The sequence below is a fragment of the Ictalurus furcatus genome, chromosome 16, assembly GCF_023375685.1.
Source record: "Ictalurus furcatus strain D&B chromosome 16, Billie_1.0, whole genome shotgun sequence".
Classification (NCBI taxonomy): domain Eukaryota; kingdom Metazoa; phylum Chordata; class Actinopteri; order Siluriformes; family Ictaluridae; genus Ictalurus; species Ictalurus furcatus.
This window is the reverse complement of record NC_071270.1, coordinates 5,142,501-5,164,964: the sequence shown is the minus strand read 5'-3', so window position 1 is coordinate 5,164,964 and position 22,464 is coordinate 5,142,501. Positions and strand designations below refer to the sequence as shown.

At 39.6% G+C, this 22,464-nt stretch overlaps 4 protein-coding genes across 7 annotated transcripts in view; 3 read left to right on the top strand and 1 right to left on the bottom strand.

Moving 5' to 3' along the window:
- Positions 1-130: 130 nt before the first annotated feature.
- On the top strand, positions 131-4,367 carry tbl2 (transducin beta like 2). Its single transcript, XM_053644674.1, has 7 exons — positions 131-427; positions 1,495-1,610; positions 1,724-1,908; positions 2,077-2,228; positions 2,356-2,482; positions 3,261-3,413; positions 3,765-4,367. Exons 1-7 carry the CDS (start codon positions 301-303, stop codon positions 4,222-4,224), a joined length of 1,320 nt encoding a protein of 439 aa, XP_053500649.1. The 5' UTR covers positions 131-300; the 3' UTR covers positions 4,225-4,367.
- Positions 4,368-4,554: 187 nt separating this feature from the next.
- On the top strand, positions 4,555-8,426 carry bcl7ba (BAF chromatin remodeling complex subunit BCL7B a). The gene is made up of 6 exons (XM_053644675.1): positions 4,555-4,830; positions 5,680-5,755; positions 6,051-6,153; positions 6,369-6,575; positions 6,919-6,995; positions 7,157-8,426. The coding sequence occupies exons 1-6, from the start codon at positions 4,739-4,741 to the stop codon at positions 7,244-7,246; spliced, it is 645 nt and encodes a 214-aa protein (XP_053500650.1). The 5' UTR covers positions 4,555-4,738; the 3' UTR covers positions 7,247-8,426.
- A 315-nt stretch (positions 8,427-8,741) lies between these two features.
- myl10 (myosin, light chain 10, regulatory) lies at positions 8,742-11,212 on the bottom strand. The gene is made up of 7 exons (XM_053644676.1): positions 11,114-11,212; positions 10,199-10,285; positions 9,994-10,069; positions 9,722-9,826; positions 9,489-9,567; positions 9,058-9,106; positions 8,742-8,921 (listed from the first exon to the last, which is right to left on the bottom strand). Exons 1-7 carry the CDS (start codon positions 11,114-11,116, stop codon positions 8,817-8,819), a joined length of 504 nt encoding a protein of 167 aa, XP_053500651.1. The 5' UTR covers positions 11,117-11,212; the 3' UTR covers positions 8,742-8,816.
- A 3,788-nt stretch (positions 11,213-15,000) lies between these two features.
- cux1a (cut-like homeobox 1a) overlaps positions 15,001-22,464 on the top strand; it is a 34,861-nt gene continuing 27,397 nt past the window's right edge. For all 4 annotated transcript variants that reach the window (XR_008388048.1, XM_053644510.1, XM_053644509.1 and 1 more), the window contains exon 1: positions 15,001-15,107. Coding sequence is in view for 3 of the 4 variants with exons in the window: in XM_053644510.1 (XP_053500485.1) it covers positions 15,039-15,107 (69 nt within the window). In the remaining variant the exon portion in view is untranslated. The remainder of the gene's footprint in view (positions 15,108-22,464) is intronic.

Sequence of the window (22,464 nt, the reverse complement as noted above, 5' to 3'; positions counted from 1 at the left end):
AAAATATACGCCTTAAATGTTTACTATAACTTACTCTAATGTGTCGAATCAGTCGAGACGATTAGCGAGCTAGATTTTTCCGCGATTTCATTTTCACGCATGCGTATATATAAATAGTTGTGCTAATGCGCATGCGCGGTCAGGAAATCGGAAGCGTTCCCATGTAGAGTTTCTTAGTGTGTGAGAGAGACTCACGGAGTGTGTGTGTGTGTGTGTGTGTGTGTGTGTGTGTATGTGTATGTGTGAGTGTGAGTGTGACTGTGACTGTGTGACTGTGTGAGTAACGTGGCAGACGTGGACATGGAGTTTGCTGCGCTCGTGGCAGTTTCGTTGATTATTGGAGCGCTGATTATTTTAGTCGCTGTAGCAGTTAGCAAACAGAAAGCTAAACAGAGTGAACAAGAGGAGCAGAACAACAAAGCAGCTGGTGAGTGTGTGCGTGTGTTCGTTCGTTCGTTCGTTCGTGTGTGTGTGTGTGTGTGTGTGTGTGTGTGTGTGTGTGTGTGTGTGTGTTCGTTCTCCTGTTTCAGTGTAACTCAGTCATGCATGTTGGACAGAGTACTGCAGACCCTCATTAATGATGAAACCACGTGACCCTCATTTATTATCATAATATTAAAAAGCACAGTATAGATCTACTCTCATTCTCCGCAATGTAGATTTATATCATAATCACTTATTACAGCATAATGCATGTAAAATATATTAACTGTTAAGCTTTCAATATCCTCACGAGTATATTATTATTATTATTATTATTATTATTATTATTATTAGTCTCTTTTGAAACCGGTTAATAATCTCTCTGTTTCTGTTAAACTCATTTGAGTTTTTTGTAACTTTTCCTGCAGTTTATTTTAAGATCAGCATAAAGTTTTGTTTAAAAAATTCTTTAAGATCTTTTTTCCCCTCATTGATGAAATTATTATTAGATCATTATGAACAGTAACTTATTGATACTACTGTTAATAATAATAATAATAATAATAATAATAATAATAATATTTATATAGCATTTTTCATACATTATATGCAGCACAAAATGCTTGTTTGTGAAATTGTGAAAAAAAGAGTAAAAAAAACAATAGTAAAATACACAAATAGTAAACGTTAATAAAAATGATTAAATGTGTGTACAAAAATAGCACAAAAAAGTACATTTTAATTAAAAGAATATGAAAATAAGTGAGGCAAATAGTAAGAGCTAATGTTAAAAAAAAAACAGTATTTATGTTTCTAACTGTTTGTGATAAACGGAGCCTGGATGTTTAATGTCGTGTTCCAGATGTTTGTTGCATAAAACAGCTGCTTCACCTCTTTTTAATGTTTGTGTGATAACTGGAGGAGACTAAAGCGTGAGGTGATGAGGAACAATTAGGTCTGAAAACCTGCACTTTGTACTTTTAGTTTGCGTCACTGAAAGTGAGATTTAATTTGTATTCCCTTTTGGTTTTTGACGTATTTTTCATGTTTTGTATTTGTATTAAATATCAGAAGAGAGCTCGGTGAAGGCTTCTGCCGCTAAGAAGCAGAAAGCGCAGCAGCGCCCTCGGAAGGAGAAACCTCAGCAGCACACGTTCTCCCACCCGCTGCTTGCCTCCTCGCTGAAGGTACACACCCGATTCTGCTGATTCTCACACTCTGCTCACAGTGTCTGTTACAGGAGATCATCTTATCATCACTGTCTGTGCGTGTGTGTGTGTGTGTGTGTTTGTAATGTTAGAGTCACAATGCTGCAGTGACGTGCCTGGACTTCAGCAGTAACGGGAAATACCTGGCCTCCTGCGCTGACGATCGCACCGTCCGCATCTGGAGCACTAAAGACTTCCTGCTGAGAGATCATAAATGTCTGAGGGCCAACATAGAGTACGACCACGCCACGCTCGTCCGCTTCAGCCCCGACTCCCGGTGAGACACACACAGTGTTATTACAGCTGTTGCAGTCTAATCTAAAGGAAACCCCAAATCTGAACTACACACTGTGCTCTTATTACAGCTAGAACACATATATTACACATTTATTATAAGTCATATGCTTTTACCCTCCTGATGATGATGATGATTGTGTTCCTGCAGAGCCTTCATCACATGGCTGGCGAACGGAGAGACGATTCGTATCTTTAAGATGACCAAGAAGGACGACGGCACGTTCATTTTTAAAGCGGCTCCGGAGGATTTTCCCCAGAAACACAAAGGCGTGGTTGTGGACATGGCCATCGCAGACACAGGTTCACTTCACACCTTCATTACAGATCGTTACCAGATAAAGCAGCGGTTCAATCAGATGCTGTTAGTGCTGAATAAAATAATAAGGAAACTGATGAAACGACTCTGTCTGTGTTTCGTGCGTTAAAGGGAAGTTTATAATGACTGCGTCGGTGGACACCAACATCATCATCTGGGACCTGAAAGGAGAAGTGTTAGCCTCCATCAACACCAACCAGATGACCAACTCACACGCTGCTGTTTCTCCCTGCGGCAGGTCGGCGCACACATACTACACACACATACACTACACACAGACACACTAACTACACACACTGCACACAGACACACTAACTACACACACTGTACACAGACACACTAACTACACACACTGTACAAAGACACACTAACTACACACACTGCACACAGATACACTACACACACATACACTGCACACAGACACACTACACACACATACACTGCACACAGACACACTAAACACACATACACTGCACACACACACTACACACACATACAGTGCACACAGACACACTAACTACACACACTGCACACACACACTAACTACACACACTGCACACAGACACACTAACCACACACACACTAACACACACTGCGCACACACACTCCACACTAACTACACACTCTGCACACTAACTATACACACACACTATACACACACTGACTACACACACACTAAGTGTACACACTACACACTAACTACACTCACTTGTTACACATTTTATCATAGTCTCTACATTATATATGTATGAAAATGATTATCTTAAACATAATTATATTAAAATATATTTATTTAACATTTTGTAATGTATAATTTATTTCTACTTGAAACTCAGTTGTAATTATTTATTACTATATTATTAATCATTTATTACTTATTATTATGCATATTTCTTTCTTTTATTAAATCTAAAGAATTTATTAGAATGATTTGTGTGTGCATTATTTGTGAAATAAATTATTTAATTATTAATTTGTTGTTCAATATTATTTTGTGCTTGTGTGTGTGTGTGCAGGTTCGTGGCAGCGTGTGGCTTCACGCCAGATGTTAAAGTTTGGGAAGTGTGTTTTGCTAAAACAGGAGAGTTTAAAGAAGTGACTCGAGCGTTCGACCTAAAAGGTCATTCGGCCGGAGTGTACAGCTTCGATTTCTCCAACGACTCCCGCAGGTCTCTCTCTCTCTCTCACACACACACACACAGATAAAACTATTCACTATACAGTACAACAGTGCACAAGTAAAACGACAAACACAGCACAACACAGTACGCACTCACTATACACACTAACACACCCTACGTAGTGCACTACATGTCCACTTAGGAGTTATTTAGGGATTCGTGTAGAAGTACTTTGTAGAAATGCACTATCGAGGTTAGAAGTGATTATTGTTTTACACACATCGTGTAGTACACTACACTTGACTCTACATGTGACTCTTACACTCTCAGTAGTGCTCAGTGTGTATGTGTGTGTGTGTGTGTGTGTGTGTGTGTGTGTGTGTGTGTGTTGGTCTGCAGGATGGTGACGGTGTCTAAAGACGGCACGTGGAAGCTCTGGGACACTGATGTGGAATACAAGAAGCAGCAGGACCCGTACCTGCTCCGGACTGTACCATGTTGGGTATCGGAGGGGAGTCGTATCGCTCTGTCTCCGGACGGTCGCGCGATCGCCGTGTCTAATGGCCGAGACGTTTACATGTACAGCGCGAGCTCGGGTGAGCTGGAGGAGGAATTCCACAACGTTCACAGTGAGGACATCACCGACCTCAAATTCGACATTAACAACCGCTTCCTGGTGAGCAGCGGCGACCGCGCCATCCGGGTCTTCCACAACGTGACGGGTTACCGCGCCGCCATCGCCGACATGCAGGCCCAGCTGAAGAAGAGCACCAACGCCGGTGTGAAGCAGCGACTGCAGCAGCAGATCACTGACGCCCAGACCACGCTGGACGCCATCACCAACACACAGAATAACTGACCGCTGGGTCAGTTTTGGGTCTGTGTTTGACTGGATGTGGTGTGCTGTTTTTAATGAATTAAAAAAAGTGTTTATAGCATGGGGTTCTGCTTTATTTTATGACTTTATGATAAATATTGTTGAAAATAAAATTGTTATTTTAAGCCACCAGTTTAATTTTAATACAAAGTCAACAGCAATGTGTTTTTAAAACAGCCCTCTAAATGTAATTTATATTGAAATATTGCATTTTATTATCTACATTATTCCCTGTTTGCTAAGGCTTTTATTTTGAAACCAGTTTATTCTGAAATCTGAAATTCTGAAATTAGACGTCAGTGAACTGTGAGATAAATGAACACATTTCAGGTCTGAGGTAAATGAGAAGAACCATTTGTCTAAAGAGGTGGGATCATGTCGTGAGGATCTCGCGGGTTCTCGCGATATTTCTCGAACCTGACTGCGAGAGTGACACGATTGCGGCTAAAAGAGGAAGCTAACTAGTTACTTCAGACTTTAAGAATCCCATTTAAACATGTCGGGGCGCTCGGTTCGCGCGGAGACAAGAAGCCGGGCTAAAGATGACGTTAAGAAGGTGATGGCGGCGATCGAACGAGTCCGGAAATGGTGAGTAGCGAAAAAAGAAGCTTTCTGAGGAAAAAATATACCTCCTAAAGAGAAAGTTCTGAGTCGGAAAAGGGGAGGAGGCGGGGCTTGGTAAGAGGATAGGAGTTGATTGATGTTAGAGTAGACCAATAGAGATGAACTTGGAACCGTTTCCATAGAGGCAGGTGTCATGTTAATGAGAGGAGGAGCTAAAGCGCTGATTTTAACTTTGCATATAAGCTTCACTGTGGCAGCGAGTTCGAAGAATTTTTTGTTTTATTTTGTATATTTAGCAGTATTTGACTTTATACACGTTTATATATGATGTTATATACTTTTGTTTTGTTTATTTTTAAATGTTAAGGTAGTTTGTAATTTACACGGAAGGAGGTTTACACCCTACTTAGTGCCCTACATGGCCAACAGGAAGTCATCTGAACTTCACCTTCCTTGTGTTTACATTAAGTGCACTACTTATTATATAGGGAATGAAATAATGACTTTTACATCCTACTTTAGTTCACTACATGTCCACTATGGCAGTGACCTGACACTAGAGGATTAAATAATGTCTTCTAAACTCAGTCTAGTGCACTACATGTAAAATAGTGAAACATTTGAGATTGCAGTTCCTATATATTTAATATAAGCATTTCCTGTATTCTACACGGTGCACTATAGGTTAATAGGGAACTATTACGTACCCAGCTTCCTCCACTCTGTATAAGTGCACTACATAGGGTGTGACGTAAAGGCTCTGAGACCCTATATACTACACTATATTATCCTGTAGCAAGCCTTTGATGATTCGTCCATTATTTAAAGTAATGTATTTTACTTCTGTATATTTATTTGATTTATTTTAAACAGGGAGAAAAAGTGGGTGACCGTGGGAGACACGTCTCTGAGGATATTCAAATGGGTTCCTGTAGTGGACACTAAGGAGGTTGGAGACATCTGAGACACAGTGTGGACTTTACACTCGCTGACTTCAATTAAATACAGAAAATAATAATAACAAAATTATAATAGATTATAATAATACTAAAAACTCAACTGATTAAGGAATTGATTTACATTTGACTTATGGATTAATTCTATTCAAAACACAATAAAGAAAATAAATAAATTAGATAAAACACATCATTTGAAATAAATAATAATGATAAAAAAGTTAATTCTTTTAAGTTTTAAAAACGAATGAGTTAAATAATAAATAAAGTAATGTTTTTGTCCTGCAGAAAGAGAAGAGTAAAGTTCCAGCTGCTGCTGAGGTTCAAATAAACAATTTCTCTTCCGAGGAAACAACTGAAAACTCTTGCACAACTCTACTGGATTACCAAGGTGTACACACACACACACACACACACACACACACACACACACACACAGAGACAGGACAGGGTTTTAGGTTTTGTTTCTTTTCATCATCGCTGTGAAATCAGGAGAATATACTGTAGATCAGGGAATTTATAATAAACACTTTCTACTTGTATTTACTTTGTGTTTTCTCTTCATTACACCTGTGTGTGTGTGTGTGTGTGTGTGTGTGTGTGTAGATGAGAACAGCAGTCACAGCTCTCTCTCGGACTCGTTCCAGAGTAAAGTGATCCCCGCCGACAGCAGCACGAATTCCAGTCCTCAGCGCAGTGAGCCCGTCAGCCCCGCCACTCACACACACACACACTCACACACACTCACACACACTCAAGAGTACCGCCCTGATGAGCCACCGCCACCCACGCTCGGCCAGGAGTGTATGGAAGGTGCGAGCACGCACACATGAACACACACGCACACATCTATCAAACACCTCGTTGTTTTATTTATCGTGTATTTGGTCCACTGTTTTTAAATGATAAAATAATTACAGAGTTAATAATTTATGACATTATTATATTGAGTGCATTGTATAAAATATCTACTGTAATATTATTCAAATATTACAAACGATTAAAGAGTAGAAGAACTAGAAATGTATGTAATTAATATTTTATTATTTATTTAATATTTAACTGCAGGGTTTTTATGCATATAATACTGCTATTATTATTATTATTATTATTATTATTATTATTAGTGTAATAATAATTTTCTGTGTTTGTTTAGAGGCGTCGCTGCAGCGTGAGATGGCTGATGAACCGCCAACGCTGATTAAAGAAGACATTTTACCTGTTACAGCTCAGGTAATAAAATAAATAAATAAGTAAATAAATATCAGTAAGTAAGTAGGTAGGTAAATAAATGAATAAGAAGAAGAAAAATACTTAATATACAAATGAAAATGAACATCATATAAAAATATAATCGTTTGTTTGTTTGTTTAATGCTTTGTGTTTTTATACAGGAAGAGGAAGAGGAAATCTCCGGAGCTCCGCCTCTTAAAAGAGTGTGTACTGAACAGACATCTGTTATCCAGTCTACTCTGACAAGTTAACACACACACACACACACACACACACATAGAATAACATCTCATACTGTATACTCAGTGTGATTAGACATTCCTGTACTGAGACATTCAGCGACCAGCACCAGCACTGAATTTATTAACTTTGTACCAGGTGTGAAGGCTCAGGTGTTACACTGCTGCAAGGCATTCTGGGTAGCGAGTGAGGGAGCTGTAGTACTTTGCTCACACTCTGGAGAGTTGATCAGATACTGTAACTTTCTGCTTCACTGGAGTTTAATGTCAATTATTATTGTAAGATAAATGTTTAAGAAATATATTAAAAAATTTGACACCATTCTACAGGTTGCACTATGCGACTACTTCCCCACCACAGAAAAGAAAAATCGTTTTAGTTCATCATGACCATGTTTATCACTAAAATAAGACAGAACTGAGGCCGGCGGTGTAAAGAGACGGAATCACTCCCGAACATTCTCATGTGAATAACATCTAACCATCTAGCACACACACACACACACACACACACACACACACACACACACACACACACACACACAAACACAAAGAGTAAAATTCCCTCACAGCGCTTTATCAGCTTGATAACTAGCTGCTTTGATGTGAATATAAAAGTTAGTGCTGAAGTTTCGTCCTGCAGTTTATCAACATTTCCTTCATGACTGGTACAAATCTCAAATTCAGACATTATCTTTATTTTATTTTTCTCATTTTACAAATTTCATGCTCAATCACTTGTTTAGATTATTGGTCTGTCACAGTGAAATATGAACATACCTAAATTATATCCATATATATATATATATATATACATACAATATACTGTACGTATACATAAATATAGATTCTATTCTAGAGAATTTTTATCTTAGAGTTGAAAAAGGAGTAAATAATAATAATATTGAGATAATTTATGCAGTCTTATTGTTGCGTTGAATGAAAAACTGAATTTCCTCCCCGTACGGTCGTGATGGTTTTAGTTTATTTTCTGTCTGTGTGTGATGTCGGGCATTTTTAACGTTTGTAATTCTTCATTATCATGATTATGTGAATGAAAGAGGTTTTGATTTTGAAGTGACAGTTAGCTGATGATGATGATGATGATGTTTATTACTGTACACTGGTTAAGTGGCACATTGATGTTGAATTTATATTATTATTTAAAATGTCATTAAAATATTAGAACCTTCTCAATGTCTCTTTAATAAAATAATAATAAATAAATAAATCACTAATAGAAATTTAACAGCACAACATTTTTTCAGAAGTAGGTGTGTATGAAAAGTGATGATGACGATGATTACTAATCTCGCAATGAAAAGTAAAAAAAAAAAGAAGTAAATACATTATTTATTCTTCATTTTGTTTTCCATTCTGATGTTTCTTTTACAACAATTCTTTATAAATACATTTTTCTTGTCTGTTTCTTTCATACAATCCTCACTGAAGATATCTTTAATACAACGTATACTCGTGTTCACGTTATTAAGAAATGACATCATAATGTGTTTTTAATTCTTTATTGACAAAAGGAAGGGAAAACACGTACAAACAGATAAAAACGCGGACGACGTGACGTTCATTCCTGCTCCTTGTCCTCTCCGTGAGTGATGACGTAGCACAGGTTCTTGTAGTCCAGGTTTCCAGCAACGTCCAACGGGAAGTTTGTGAACATCTGATTTACCTGAAAGTGTCAGAACCCGAGGAGAGAAATAATCACCTGAACGTTCTGCTTATGCCAATAAAATAAAAATGCAAGAGCACACGGTTCAGATAGATCGGATAGATCAGGTAGAGTTTAGATGAAAGGATTGACTCACCTCTGCCTCTGTGAATTTGTCTGCCTGGGACATGAGATGGTATTTGATCCTGAAATGTGAAAATAAACACTATATTTTACACGTTTGAAACAATGGGATGAACGCAAAAATTATAATTAAGTACATATTTAAAGTTATTATTAAATACTACAGAATACCAACAGTGAAATATCTCAATACAAAATCAAATCAAGTAATGATATATTATATATGTGTATATATAATTGTACATCTATAATATATAAAGACAAAATTTAATATTTTTACTCAATGTACTCATACATCATGTGATGATGAATGAAATATATATATATATATATATATATATATATATATATATATATATATATATGTATGTATGTATGTATGTATGTATGTATGTATTTCCTCAATGCTCAGGTATTTTCAGGTGAATAAACTTCATCACTCACTCTTCTCCTTTAATGATGCCCGTTCCCTCAGGGTCGAATATCTTGAAGGCGGCGAGAATGTTCTCCTCCGGATCCGTTCCTGGAAAAGCAGAAAAGAAAAACTGATATTAGTGTGTGTTTAAAGTGTGTGTGGATCTGTTTAAAGTAAACTTTAGTGTAAATGGAGAGATTGAGTGTGTGTGTGTGTGTGTGTGTGTGTGTGTGTGTGTGTGTGTGTGTGTGTTCGCTCTCACCCTTGAGTTTCTCTCCGAACATGCTGAGGAAGATGGTGAAGTTTATTGGACCTGGAGCTTCCTTTAGCATCTCATCCAGCTCATCATTACCCACATTCAGACGTCCTGTAACACACACACACACACACACACACACACACACAGAGAACACATAGTATAATTTAGAAAAGTATCTCTCTCCGTCTCTCTCCTTCTCTCTCTCTCTCTCTCTCTCGCTCTCTCTGTCTCTCTCTCTCTCTCTCTCTCTCTTTCTCTCTCTGTCTCTCTCTCACCAAGGGCAGCGAATGTGTCTCTCAGGTCGTTCTTGTCGATGAATCCGTCTCTGTTCTGGTCCATGATGGTGAAGGCCTGCAAACGAAATGAAGCAATGTGATGTCAGGACATGTTTTTGTACTGCAGTATTTAAATCTCAACAACATGAAACGTATTATTCTATGTATTATTCTTATTTTTTTTATTCTTATTCTTATTTCTCACCTCTTTAAACTCTTGGATCTGAGACTGCTCGAACATGCTGAACACGTTGGAGCTTGCAGCTTCCTTCTTCTTTGCCTTTTTGGGAGCCTGAGATTTAAACATCAGTTAAATTTATTGCACTAAACACATTTGTGTAGATTAGTTTTGGCTTTAACCCATGAGTGACTGTAATGGTCCACAGCGCTCTTCATTTACACTCTTTATATTCAGTAAAATCAGATGTGGTGCGATTCAGACCAACATGAAGTGGAGTTACTCTTATCACCCTGAAGCTGATTATTTTCCTCTAACAGCACGGCCCCTAGTGCTTTATTCCTCTTACACCACAGCAACTTACCAACAGTTACAATGTTTTACAAATGAAAGAACACATCATACTTTTTATCCATTTACAGTTACATTGTTTTTGAAACGACGTAGTTCCTGTTCTCACTTAGATTATAGCAGCTATAAACACTCGTTCCCTCACCAGCCATCTCTCTATTCACGCTCTTTATTCTCTCTCTTTATTCTCTCTCTTCAAGTTATTAAGACCAAAAAAACCCCATAAAACCGTAAAGAAGCATAAAAACTTACATTTAAATCTTTACCTCTGACTGTTACATAAACACATTTCTCCTTAAAAAATATCAACAATTACACACGTTTTTTTAAATCCATTTATTATCAGTGGCGCGATAATGTATTAGAGTGAGTGCATTAATATGAATATTAATATAAAGCTGTGGTGTGCAGATGCGCTACTGTCAGAGCCGCTGTTATAGAAAACTAATCAACACCTGTCGACCAATCACAATCCAGAACTCAGCAGCTCCATGGTGTAAGTAGCGTATCACATTTATCACATATTACGAACTGATGAACAGATCCATCTATCTATCTATCTATCTGTAGAGGAGAGGAAAGGAGGCCTACCATTGTGTGGAGCTTCTTGTTCTCTTCCTGTTTGAAGGACAGATGAGGAGACGCAGGAGAAACTTTTTTTACGCTTTATATACTCCAGCGCCTTTAGACATTTGTTCTAAGTTTAGATAAAAGAGGAGGAACAACAGAGGCATTGTTTCCTTATAGAGAATGAACGCTGACCCCCCCACCCCCCACCACACCACAGATACCCCCCACCCCCCCCACCCCAAACCACAGCCCCCTGCTATTATAGAGGACAGTTGCTTGGTGTGAAGTCCTGCTATCTTAAGAACGGTGTGTGTGTGTTGTTCTAAGAACATATGTCATTGTTCAAACAATGTGTGTGTGTGTGTGTGTGTGTGTGTGTGTGTGCATGTGTGTGTGTGTGTGTTATTAGGATAAAGAGATATAGCATCATTTATCTCATCGTTATCTTCTGCAGTGGAAGTGTATTAACCCTTTATGATTCATTTTCATGTCTTTATATCAAAATATAAACAGTAATTGAATATTGAAGATATTTAATATATTTGTTAAAATACCTGGACTAAATGATCCAGAGAAACGTATCCAGAGTAAAAAAAAACTATAAAATATGTTTATATGAGTTGCTTTAGAAAATATCTGGAGAAAATATGCAAGATTTTGGAATGAAATCAATTTTTTCTAGAGAAAAGAAGCTGTAATATCTGAAATATGTGGAATAAAACAGTGACGTAATGCAGACTCATTACGCATGATGCAGGAGACTCTGAAACGGAGAAGGCTTACAGCTGAAGTGATGAAAAAAGAAATAAAAATGAGGAGAATTCTCAGCGTTTCTGAGTTCCACACGAACATCGGTGGAGTTTCAGTAAGGATCCCGTTCACACTTCACTCAGTGATAATAACGTGTGATGTTTACACCCAGTTCGTTACATTTCCCACCATGTAGATGTGACTCCATCTGTTAGTCCTGATTACAGTTATAATCTCGTGACCTTTTAGCTAGTTATCAAAGGTTAGATAGTTAACTCTGGACTCTCTGGCCAGAGAAGGTTTTCACTCATCCATGAAATGATGATGACCTTAATGTGTTTGGTTTGTGTACCCCTGTGGATCATTTTAAGGTTCTAGAGGGTTTAAGAAGCTAGAACTGTTATGGTAACCCTGCAGAACCTTTGAGGAAACTTTGAAGAACCCCTGAGGAACCCATGAAAAATGTATGAAGTGGCTTTGTAACATGTTTTAACAACTCAACATCTCACACAATATTCATATCAATCCTGATGAGAGGGTGTGATTATTTTGGTGTGTTTGAAATGAATGAAATTGTAATCAATGTTCATCACAGCCCCACCCCTTAGCTTCACCACGCCCCTCAATATGACCCCGCCCCTCAACATGGCCCAGTCCCCACACAGTAATCTCAGCCATTCAGAACTTGTCAATCATGGTGTATTAATGTATGTAAAGCAACAAGTTCTCTTCAGTTTCCCTAATTCCCCCTGTTTCCTCCTGGTTCCCTTGGTGTTTGTTTTTATGATTTCCCCCTAGATCCCTTGTTTTTATGACCCCTTTCTCCCTCCTGTCCCTCTGAAGGTAACTGATGGATTGGTGTTGGCATGTGTGAGAGCAGTTGTAGGAAGACTTCTCATTCCTGACATTTGTGTCGTCGCACAAATGAACAGCCAGACCTTGACTCCTTCCACCTGCTGTTCACATACCCAACATGGAAACTACCAAGCACACACACACACACACACACACACACACACACACACACACACACACACACACACACACACACACAGCAGAGAGCAGAGAGCTCTTCTGCGTAAAAGAGCATGTTTAAATAAAGAAACCACACAATAGGCGGCTCAGTCGGTGTGAAGGAGCCTCCTGTCTGTTTCTGTCTGTTTCTATAGTGTTCAGAAATAACTTTTTTCCACTTGAAAGCTAATAATAGCTTTATTATTATTATCATTATTATAGTCATGATGATGATTATTATTTATTTATTTTGTAGCATCTTTTATTCAGCTCAAAGTGTTACAGTGATTTAACATGACAAACAACTCATTTATTAGACAGGTATAATATAGAGATAATTCTAGATGTTTAGTAGTAAAGTGTTTTTTTTTTGCTTAAATTATTTGCTAATAAGAAAGAATTGAACAGTCTCTAGTCTGCACTTCATTACAAACTCACACCGTTATTGAACCTAATGACAGTAAATGATACTCAGAGAAACATCTACATTCAGTATGATAACTGAGTTGAAAATAAATGATCAATATTATTTTGTGTATCAGCCTACGCTGTGCTGGTTTACCTGTAGATGGCGCAGTTCACTCAAAAGCTCAAGCCTTTATACATGAAATGAATTCTAACAGGTGTGCAGGTGTGTTATAACTGTGTAGTATGAGATATTATATATGAGTTGTAATATTTTGAGTAACATTATGAGTTGTAACACACACACACACACACACGCACACTACAGTCTTGTTCTAATCATTAATATATTATTACACCACTGCAGTTCTGAATAGTAACAGCTTAAAAACAATGTGTTGATATGGTGAAGGTTTCTATCAGGAGATGTTTATGTAACATGTACAGAAGGAGTCTCCAGTGTCAGCGCTTTAAAGGTAAAGCTGTAACTAAGTTTTCTGACACCTTCAGGACAGAGGAGTTTACGCTTCTCTGCAGTCTCACAGTACAACCTGCGTCTTTTTTTGTCTTCGGGAGAGGGAATAAAGAGAGGAACAGAGGAACCACTGTTTATAGCTGCTGTAATGTAAGTGAGAACAGAAACTACGCTGTACCATGGATGTTCCACAGTGTTAAATGTAAGTATGAATGTATTAAAATTATAGTGTTCTTTAATAAATAATAAATTGTCATTGTTAGCAATTTGCTGTGGTATAAGAGGGAAAAATACTTGGGAATGTGCTGTTATAGGAAAATAATCAACATTGGTTTAACATCACACCGCCCTATCATTCAGTATTTTACTGTAACAGCACAGTAATGACTGTGTGTATGTATAAGTGTGTGTGTGTGTGTGTATATATATATATATATATATATAAAATAAATACTATACAGTATACAGAGTAGACAACATGGCGCCATTTTTCATTTTTGATCGAACTGAAAGTCGCCATTTTGAATCAGTTTGTACAGCAGGTGAAAGTTAGAGCCTGAGCATGCGCAGTAGGTACGGCCTCTCACTCGCCCATATTGGACACGCCCCTTATTCATGGTGGGAGTTTGGACAAATGCTTAAACTTAAGATGTAGCTCAAAGTGAGGAGTTAGGCGTTATTAATTATTATGTAAAATGCTAAATTGTACTTGTATAATATGTGTAAGGATATTAACTATAGGCTACTGTTGTCAGGAAAAGTGTTTTAAAGTTTTAAAACGTTTTAAAGTGTTGAGTCATGACTGACTGAGGTACAGTTTGCACGCTAGCTGACACTGGCTAATCCACAATTTTAATCAAAGTAATTAAGGATAGGTTTATTAGTTACATGTTAAGTAACCTATAGTATGTGTGTGTGTGTGTGTGTGTGTGTGTGTGGGCCGCTAGATGGCGTTCCTCCTCCATTTCAATATGAAGCCCATCATCATTATTGATGCTTTCTCATTCATTATTATCCAGAAAAACATCTAATATTCGAATAAAAAAGATATAAACGGTGAAGTAGCTATTCAAGGTTGCTGTGACAGGAACACTCTACACGTGACTGTGTAATACATTAAATATGAGCATTTGTTTAATTATAAATAACCGCTCGCGCTCCCTGCTGCTCCGCTCCGTGTTTTTGCGCGCGCTCCTTCCACTTTTCACCCCGAATTACTCTCTGTCTCTCTCTCTCTCTCTCTCTCTCTCTCTCTCTCTCTCTCTCTCACATATATACTCATTGGGTTCATTATGAGGGAAGATGGCGGCGGCGGCGCGCGCTGGCTCGATGTGTCAGCGGTGGAAGCGCTTTGATCTTCAGCAGCTGCAGGTGAGTGCGCGCGAGTTTCACGTCACACTTTTGTTTGCTTGTTATCTTATTAATATTGTTGTTTGAAGAGGAACCACGCGGCAGATTCAACGGTGCGCGCGGTCCTGTGCGTGCGTGCGTGCTTGTGTGTGTGCGCGCGCGTTTATGTTTCTCTAGTTCTCTAGAAACGCCGACTTTTTCCCCCTCTCTAATCAATTCATTTCCAATCAACCAGACATCACGTGACCGAGAGACCTGAGACGGAAATATAACACGTTCTCTTTAAAAAAAAACAAACAAAACAAAAAAACGCTGTGTGTGTGTTCAAGTTCAACCAGCTCATTTATACAAGTTAACGAGAAAACAGAGAGAGACAGACAGAGAGAGAGAGAGAGAAACAGAGAGAGAGAGAGACAGAGAGAGAGAGAAAGAAAGAGAGAGAGAGAGAAGGGCTCCTGATGGAGTGTGTAGTAACTCGGGTGAATATGGAGCTCCTCTTAGAAAGCTCTTAAAGACGTCAGTGTTTAAAGTCGGTGAGTGAATGACAGTTTTTAAAATAATTTTACATAATTTCTTTGTTAACGTTTGAATAATAAGTTGTTTATTTAGTTTATGCATATTGTTTTGATATGACATTGTTAACCTTGGGTGGGAGAAAAGTGCTAATAATAACTGTTTTAAGGTTAAAGTATTGGTTTAAAACATTTAATAATTGATGCTGTGTGTGTGTGTGTGTGTGTGTGTGTGTGGCTGTTGTTATGGATTAATAATTAATTTTTACAGTAAAGTTGATGTTAATTATTGAATATTTAGATGTTCTGTTGCTGATTTTCTGAAACGCTGCTCCACCGCCGACGCTGCACTTTTACACCACGCCTGAGTAAATAATAAGTAATAAATAATAAACAAAGCATTTCATGTCACTAAGTTGATGTTTAACCGGTTTAACGCTCAAACTCTGGATTTGTAAAAGTTCACGGAGCTGCGCCGAGCACAGATCTGATCGATGCAGTTTACTCTGAGCTCCGTTAGCATTAGCAAACACCAGACACCAAACAGATCAATTACATTTTTTAAATACTTTATTTACCTCATAATAAAATCAAGCAACAGTGCTGGGCTTATTTGATCATTTTAAAAGGTACGAGAGTCCCTGATATTAGCTTGTGTGCGTAGTGATGATCATTACTCTGAGAATCACCTGATAATTTAGCTAGCATGAGCTAGTCATGCTAGCATGCTAATTTAGGTTTTTATTTTCCATTAGTGTTTTTAAACAGTGTTGTTAAACCTGGATATCTAACACGCACACATACATATATATGTAATACGTATATATATATATATATATATATATATATATATATATATATATATATATATATACACATATGTATATGTAATATAATATGAGGATCTAAAATGAAGAGGTGATAGAGGCCGAATTTGAAGGTGTTCTAGTCACAGTCGATTATTATTTTCATATTATCGCATATTATTTTCGCGAGATTAACATTTTTCTTTGAAAGTTCTTTAAGAGTTCGTTGTATAATTCAGGGTTCTTCACTTTTTTCTCCGTTCCTCTAGTTTTGGCAGGTACCAGTCCGATCGGTGCTGTCTTTACGTACACCAGGAGGCTATATTATACAAATAGGCAAACTGTGTAAAACGACCCCGAATGGACCTTGTGACTTTTCTGTGACCCCAAACCTCAATCACTCTACACTTTCTATGCAATTCCAGATATATAACACAGAGCTACTGTAACATGTGAACAGTTTATGATGTCGTGCCCGTCCATCAGATGTCCGAGTAGAAGTGTAAAATGTTTAGCGATTTCATGCACAGCGACGTTAAACACAGTCAGTACATTTACATGGACAACAATAATCTGATATTAAGACGATACTCTGATTAAGAAACTAGCATGTAAACAGCGATTATTGATGACCTTAATCCGACTAAGGTCATACTCGAAGTAAACACAAATCGAATTAAGACATGTGGAGTATTCCTATTTTAGTCGCATTACAGACATGTAAACAGCTTAATCACATTATTAACGTCTTGTGAGAGCTTTCACTGCATTTTGCGACAAGAAACGTACACACACAGCAGTGCTCAACCGTTTGACGGCAAACAAGAGAGCACGGCTGCGTCCCAAACCCCGTACTTACCTACTTTATAGTAGTATATACACGTATTTCAGCTACTATATAGACGGTAAGTACGCGGTTTGGTACGCAGCCCACGGCTTCAAGCTATCATCTGTTTGCACGTATAGCATGACAAATAATTAACCGCACTTGAAGCGTTCGTAAAATTAAACATGAAACACCCAAAACTGTATACGGCACCATAACGAAGACGAACTGTATGTCGATACGTGAAATTCTGGAGGGAACGTCGGACGGCATGGCGTGGGGACGTAATGACGTGTGCCGTTAATCGATCTATGTTCTATAACACGTAAAACAGGAACATGAAAGGAATATTCTAAAAGCAACTCATGTAAACACCTTAATCAGAGTACTGTCTTATTCAGAATAAGACCAATAATTAGATTACTGCTGTCCATGTAAACGTAGTCAGTGATGAGCTCTGTGTCTCTCATCAAATGTACACCGTCGTCGTGATTGTCGTCATGATCCGTGTCTCAAATCTAAAACTCTGACATTATACAATAGAATAGTGCACAAGTGTGAGATTTGAGACGCATTGCTAGACATCCTGATGCATGTCAGGAGAGTGAAAAAGCCTCAAATAACATGTATTACTTTAAACGTGGCTTGTGGGAATATGTCTCCCGGAAACATTTCAAAATATTAGCGCACAAATATTTCTCATATGAATTTGTAAATAAAATGAATGAAATTGTGTGAGTTTCTCTTGCGAGCCCGAGTGTGAACGAAGCGAGGCCTAGTTTGGGAACCTCCGACGTAGAACCTTCAGCGGTTCCCCCAGAGAGACAACTTACTTTTGTCAAGTTGCGTTGTCTTAAGATTTTTACGATGGCAGAAATGAACACAAAATCAAGAAAACCCGGTGCGGTATTGGGAGGAGCTTGCAATGTTTCAAAATTACTGCATATTGGGGCCAAGACGTGTCATGTGACGTCATCGCGACTCGCGTTCAACCCTAAGCAGTCTTCAAGTCACGTGCGTCGAACACGAGTACGGCTAAACGATCTCGATTGCTGAGAAACATCACTGCGAAAGAGCGTGCGGAACCGTTTCATGAAATTGCGATTTCGCAGATTCAAGTAGTTTTCCGCAAAAATGTCGCATCGCAAATTTTGAGAAAAGCCGCAGAAAAATCAAACGTTTTTTGGCCGCAACGATCACGAAAGAACTCTACATAATCCTGTACGGGATGTCCGAGTGTGCGATTGTGATGTCACGGGGTTTACGTCGGAACGCGTCCTTCTGTAACACTAAACCGAAACCAAGCGTGTTTCCGATCCCTTCGTTGTTCATCACTCGCTCCCTCCTCTGATGGACCGTTCGGTTCGGGCGTCGGTGTTTCAGTCTCGCTGTAATTATGTGGGATTAGAGGAGTCTGGAGTGTGTGTTATGAGACCACCCACATCGCCACCTTCTTCTCCTGCGGACAGCGCGTCACAGAGGCGTGTGCTGCCATGAAGCGAGGGCTGTGTTTCATTTCACTCACTCTCACGGTGGTCTGTGTGATGTTATTTTATTTACTGCAGCTCTGCGTGTGTGTGTGAGAGAGAGAGAATCTAACCGCTGCCTCCACTTCGATCAAACACTTCTCTCACATTTACACACATATACTTCTTTAAAAATTAATTCTCCAGATAGTACAGAATACCCATAATGCACCCATCATATACACATGACCTATAAAGTAAGCAGCGTGTGTGTGTGTGTGTATACTTTGGGACACACCCAGAGTGGACTGATGACTTTTGTCTTTGTTTAATTCACCTCTGTAACTTTTACTTTTGCGTGTACGTGTGAGTGTGTACACCGTGAGCAGAGATTAGAGTGTCACGCAAGTGCTTCTGTCCCTTATCTAGATATAAAGTCGCTCGTCTTGTTCAGACCTGAAGTTCATTGACGTTCGACTGCTTTGTTTTTAGTGTAAACACACACACACACACACACACACACACACACACACACACAGAGTAATCTCTGATATGATATAGCGTGACATTTCTGGTGGGTAGCAGGATAAGGTGTGTTCCATTAGGATGTGTGCCCTGCCTAGGGAGCCTACATCTGATTAGGACTCGGGGAGTGAGCATATTTTTAATTATAGTATAATGTGTTCTCAGTGTGGAGGTATATCATATAGCTGCTCATTAACATACACCTGGGAATTAAAATCACTGTGGTGTGTGTCTGTGTGTTGTGGGTGTGTGTGTGTGTGGGCTGCTGCTGCTTTAATGCAGACTTAAAAGACGTACAGGACAAGGGTCTCTCTGTGTATCTACACACACACACACACACACACACACACACACACACACCCCGTCTTCAGATTAAAGTGTGAAACTTCAAACTTTAGCCTACCAATCAGTGGCTTCGATTCAGCTTAATACCTAATAATAATAATAATAATAATAATAGTGTGTGTGTGTGTGTTTTATCTCCTGCTTATTAGTGAAGTGCAGAAACACTGTGGAAATGATGACACTTACTTGCTTACAGACTGAAAACGTGTACACACACACACACACACACACACACAAAGAGTTCAGTGAGATTGCAGACAGCAGCTGCATAATTAACTGTCCATTTCAAGTACAGATGGAGGAGGGGACGTGTGGAATTACCCGTCTCTTTCTCCCTCTCTTTCTCTCTGTCTTTGCGGTCTGTTTGTGTGTGTGTGTGTGTGTGTGTGTACGTTTTCAGTCTGTAAGACAGTAATTTCTGGATAAAGTTTCCTCAGCGTGTTCTCAGTCTGACCCGTACACGTGTGTGTTAACACTCTGTGGCTTGTCGTTACCCTGTCAGACAGACAGAAATCCCAAAGCACCGATTTATTCACACACATCTGGAAACACTCAGAGAGACAGAGAGAGAGAGAGAGAGAGGGAGAGAGAGTGTGAGGGAGAAAGAGACGGACAGACAGAGAGCATGAGAGAGAGAGAGACAGACAGACAAAGAGTGTGAGGGAGAGAGACAGACAGAGAACTGGAGGGAGAGAGACAGACAGACAGACAGACATAGAGAGAGAGAGCGAGAGAGACAGACAGAGAGCGTGAGGGAGAGACAGACAGACAAAGAGTGTGAGGGAGAGAGAGATAGACAGAGAACTGGAGGGAGAGAGACAGACAGACCGAGAGAGAGACAGACAGAGAGCGTGAAGGAGAGAGGGACAGACAGAGAACTGGCGGGAGAGAGACAGACAGACAGACAGACATAGAGAGAGAGAGCGTGAGGGAGAGAGAGACAGACAGACAGAGAGTGTGAGGGAGAGAGAGACAGACAGAGAACTGGAGGGACGGAGACAATCAGACCGAGAGAGAGGGAGAGAGAGACAGACAGGCAGACAGACATTGAAGGAGAGAGACAGACAGAGAGTATGAGGGAGAAAGAGACAAACAGACAGAGAGTGTGAGGGAGAAAGAAACAGACAGAGAGGGAGAGAGAGACCCAAAGACAGATGGACAGAGAGAGACCAAGAGACAGACTGAGAACCAGAGGGAGAGAGTGTGAGACAGACAGACAGTCCTACAGCGTCATGTCTCTCAATTTTCCCGTAACTCAGCCACAGCCGTTCACACAGTGTCACTTGGTTACCATAACGATATCGATATCGGCTCAGCGTCGGGTATCGGAGGACTTTTGTAATTGTATTGAGAAGAGAACAGTGTAGTTGGAGCGTGTCTCTCTCTGTGTGCCACCGTGATCACTGATTCATGAAGCATGCTAACCTTTACCGCTAACTGCCAACTGATCAGCTGATCAGCTGGTGCGCTTATCGGCTCCGTCCCAAACCAGGTGTTAAGTGCGTGCTCCTCGCTCACTCCAGAGTGTGTTACACGTATATGTATGTGTGTGTGTGTGTGTGTGTGTGTGTGCGTGCGTGTGTGTGTGTGTTTATAACACACTCCTGCCTTGTTGTTCACTTTGTCAGTGTTCATTTAGAGACTTTGTGTTCAGTGTGTTAATCATCTTCTGTCCTTCAGTTTCTGATGAAGGCTGTTGGACTCTGTAGTTTAGTGGACTGTTCCTCATCACATGGCTGTGGCTGTGTCACCGTTTCCATAGCAACCAGCTCTTAGTGCTTGTGTGTTTTGGTTTTTGTTCTGGACCTGGTTTGTTATTTGATTGTGTTCACCTGATTTGTGTTAGTACTTGAAGTTGTTTTTTTTTTTAATTGTTCATGCTGTCATTTGTCCAAGTGTCCTTACGAAGCCTTATCGTCTTATCTGATCACCTTATCCTCTCATCTCCTTATCACCTCATCGTCTCATCTTTGTTTTCTGAGATGTTTGTTTCTGGGTCATGTATCCATAAGTGCGTTGTTTTGTGTTTCCTGGTGTTGACGCTGATGAATAAAGCGCACGCGTTATTTACCCTGTACCGGAGGGGTGCCAATACTTTTTTCGGCGCAACAGAATATTATTAGCATTAATTTTTTTAAGGGACCAAATGGCCAGGTGTGTGTTATGCCCTCACTGTTTCACTTACAGGCGAGCAGATAAAAGGTCTAGAGCCGATTAAAGGTTTGCGTTTGGAATCTGTTGCTGTTTAACTCTCCATATGAAGTCCAACGAGCTGCGACTGCCAGTGAAGCAAAACCATCATTAGGCTGAAAAATGCAGTTTTTAATCCTCCATCCCTTTTTATGAATCATTTTACAGGACACACACTTTCATGTACTCGTTAGCTACGTTAGCATCATCGCTCCAGGGCTAAAGTAAAGACGCTAGCTTCACACGCTGAGCACTGAACGTCTGCTCCGAGGTGTCGATGGTGTTGAGACGTTTTGGTTGTGTGTGTGTGTGTGTTTGTGTGTGTGCGTGAAGGTCCATGTTGGAGGGGAAGTGTGTGTGTATGTATGTGTGTATGTATGTAGGTATGTGTGTGTGTGTGTGTGTGTGTGTGTGTGTGTGTAGGTCCATGTTGGAGGGGAAGTGTGTGTGTATGTATGTGTGTGTATGTATGTAGGTATGTGTGTGTGTGTGTGTGTAGGTCCATGTTGGAGGGGAAGTGTGTGTGTATGTATGTGTGTGTATGTATGTAGGTATGTGTGTGTGTGTGTGTGTGTGTGTGTGTGTGTGTGTGTGTGTAGGTCCATGTTGGAGGGGAAGTGTGTGTGTGTGTGTGTGTAGGTCTATGTTGGAGGGGAAGTGTGTGTGTGTGTGTGTGTGTGTGTGTGTAGGTCCATGTTGGAGGGGAAG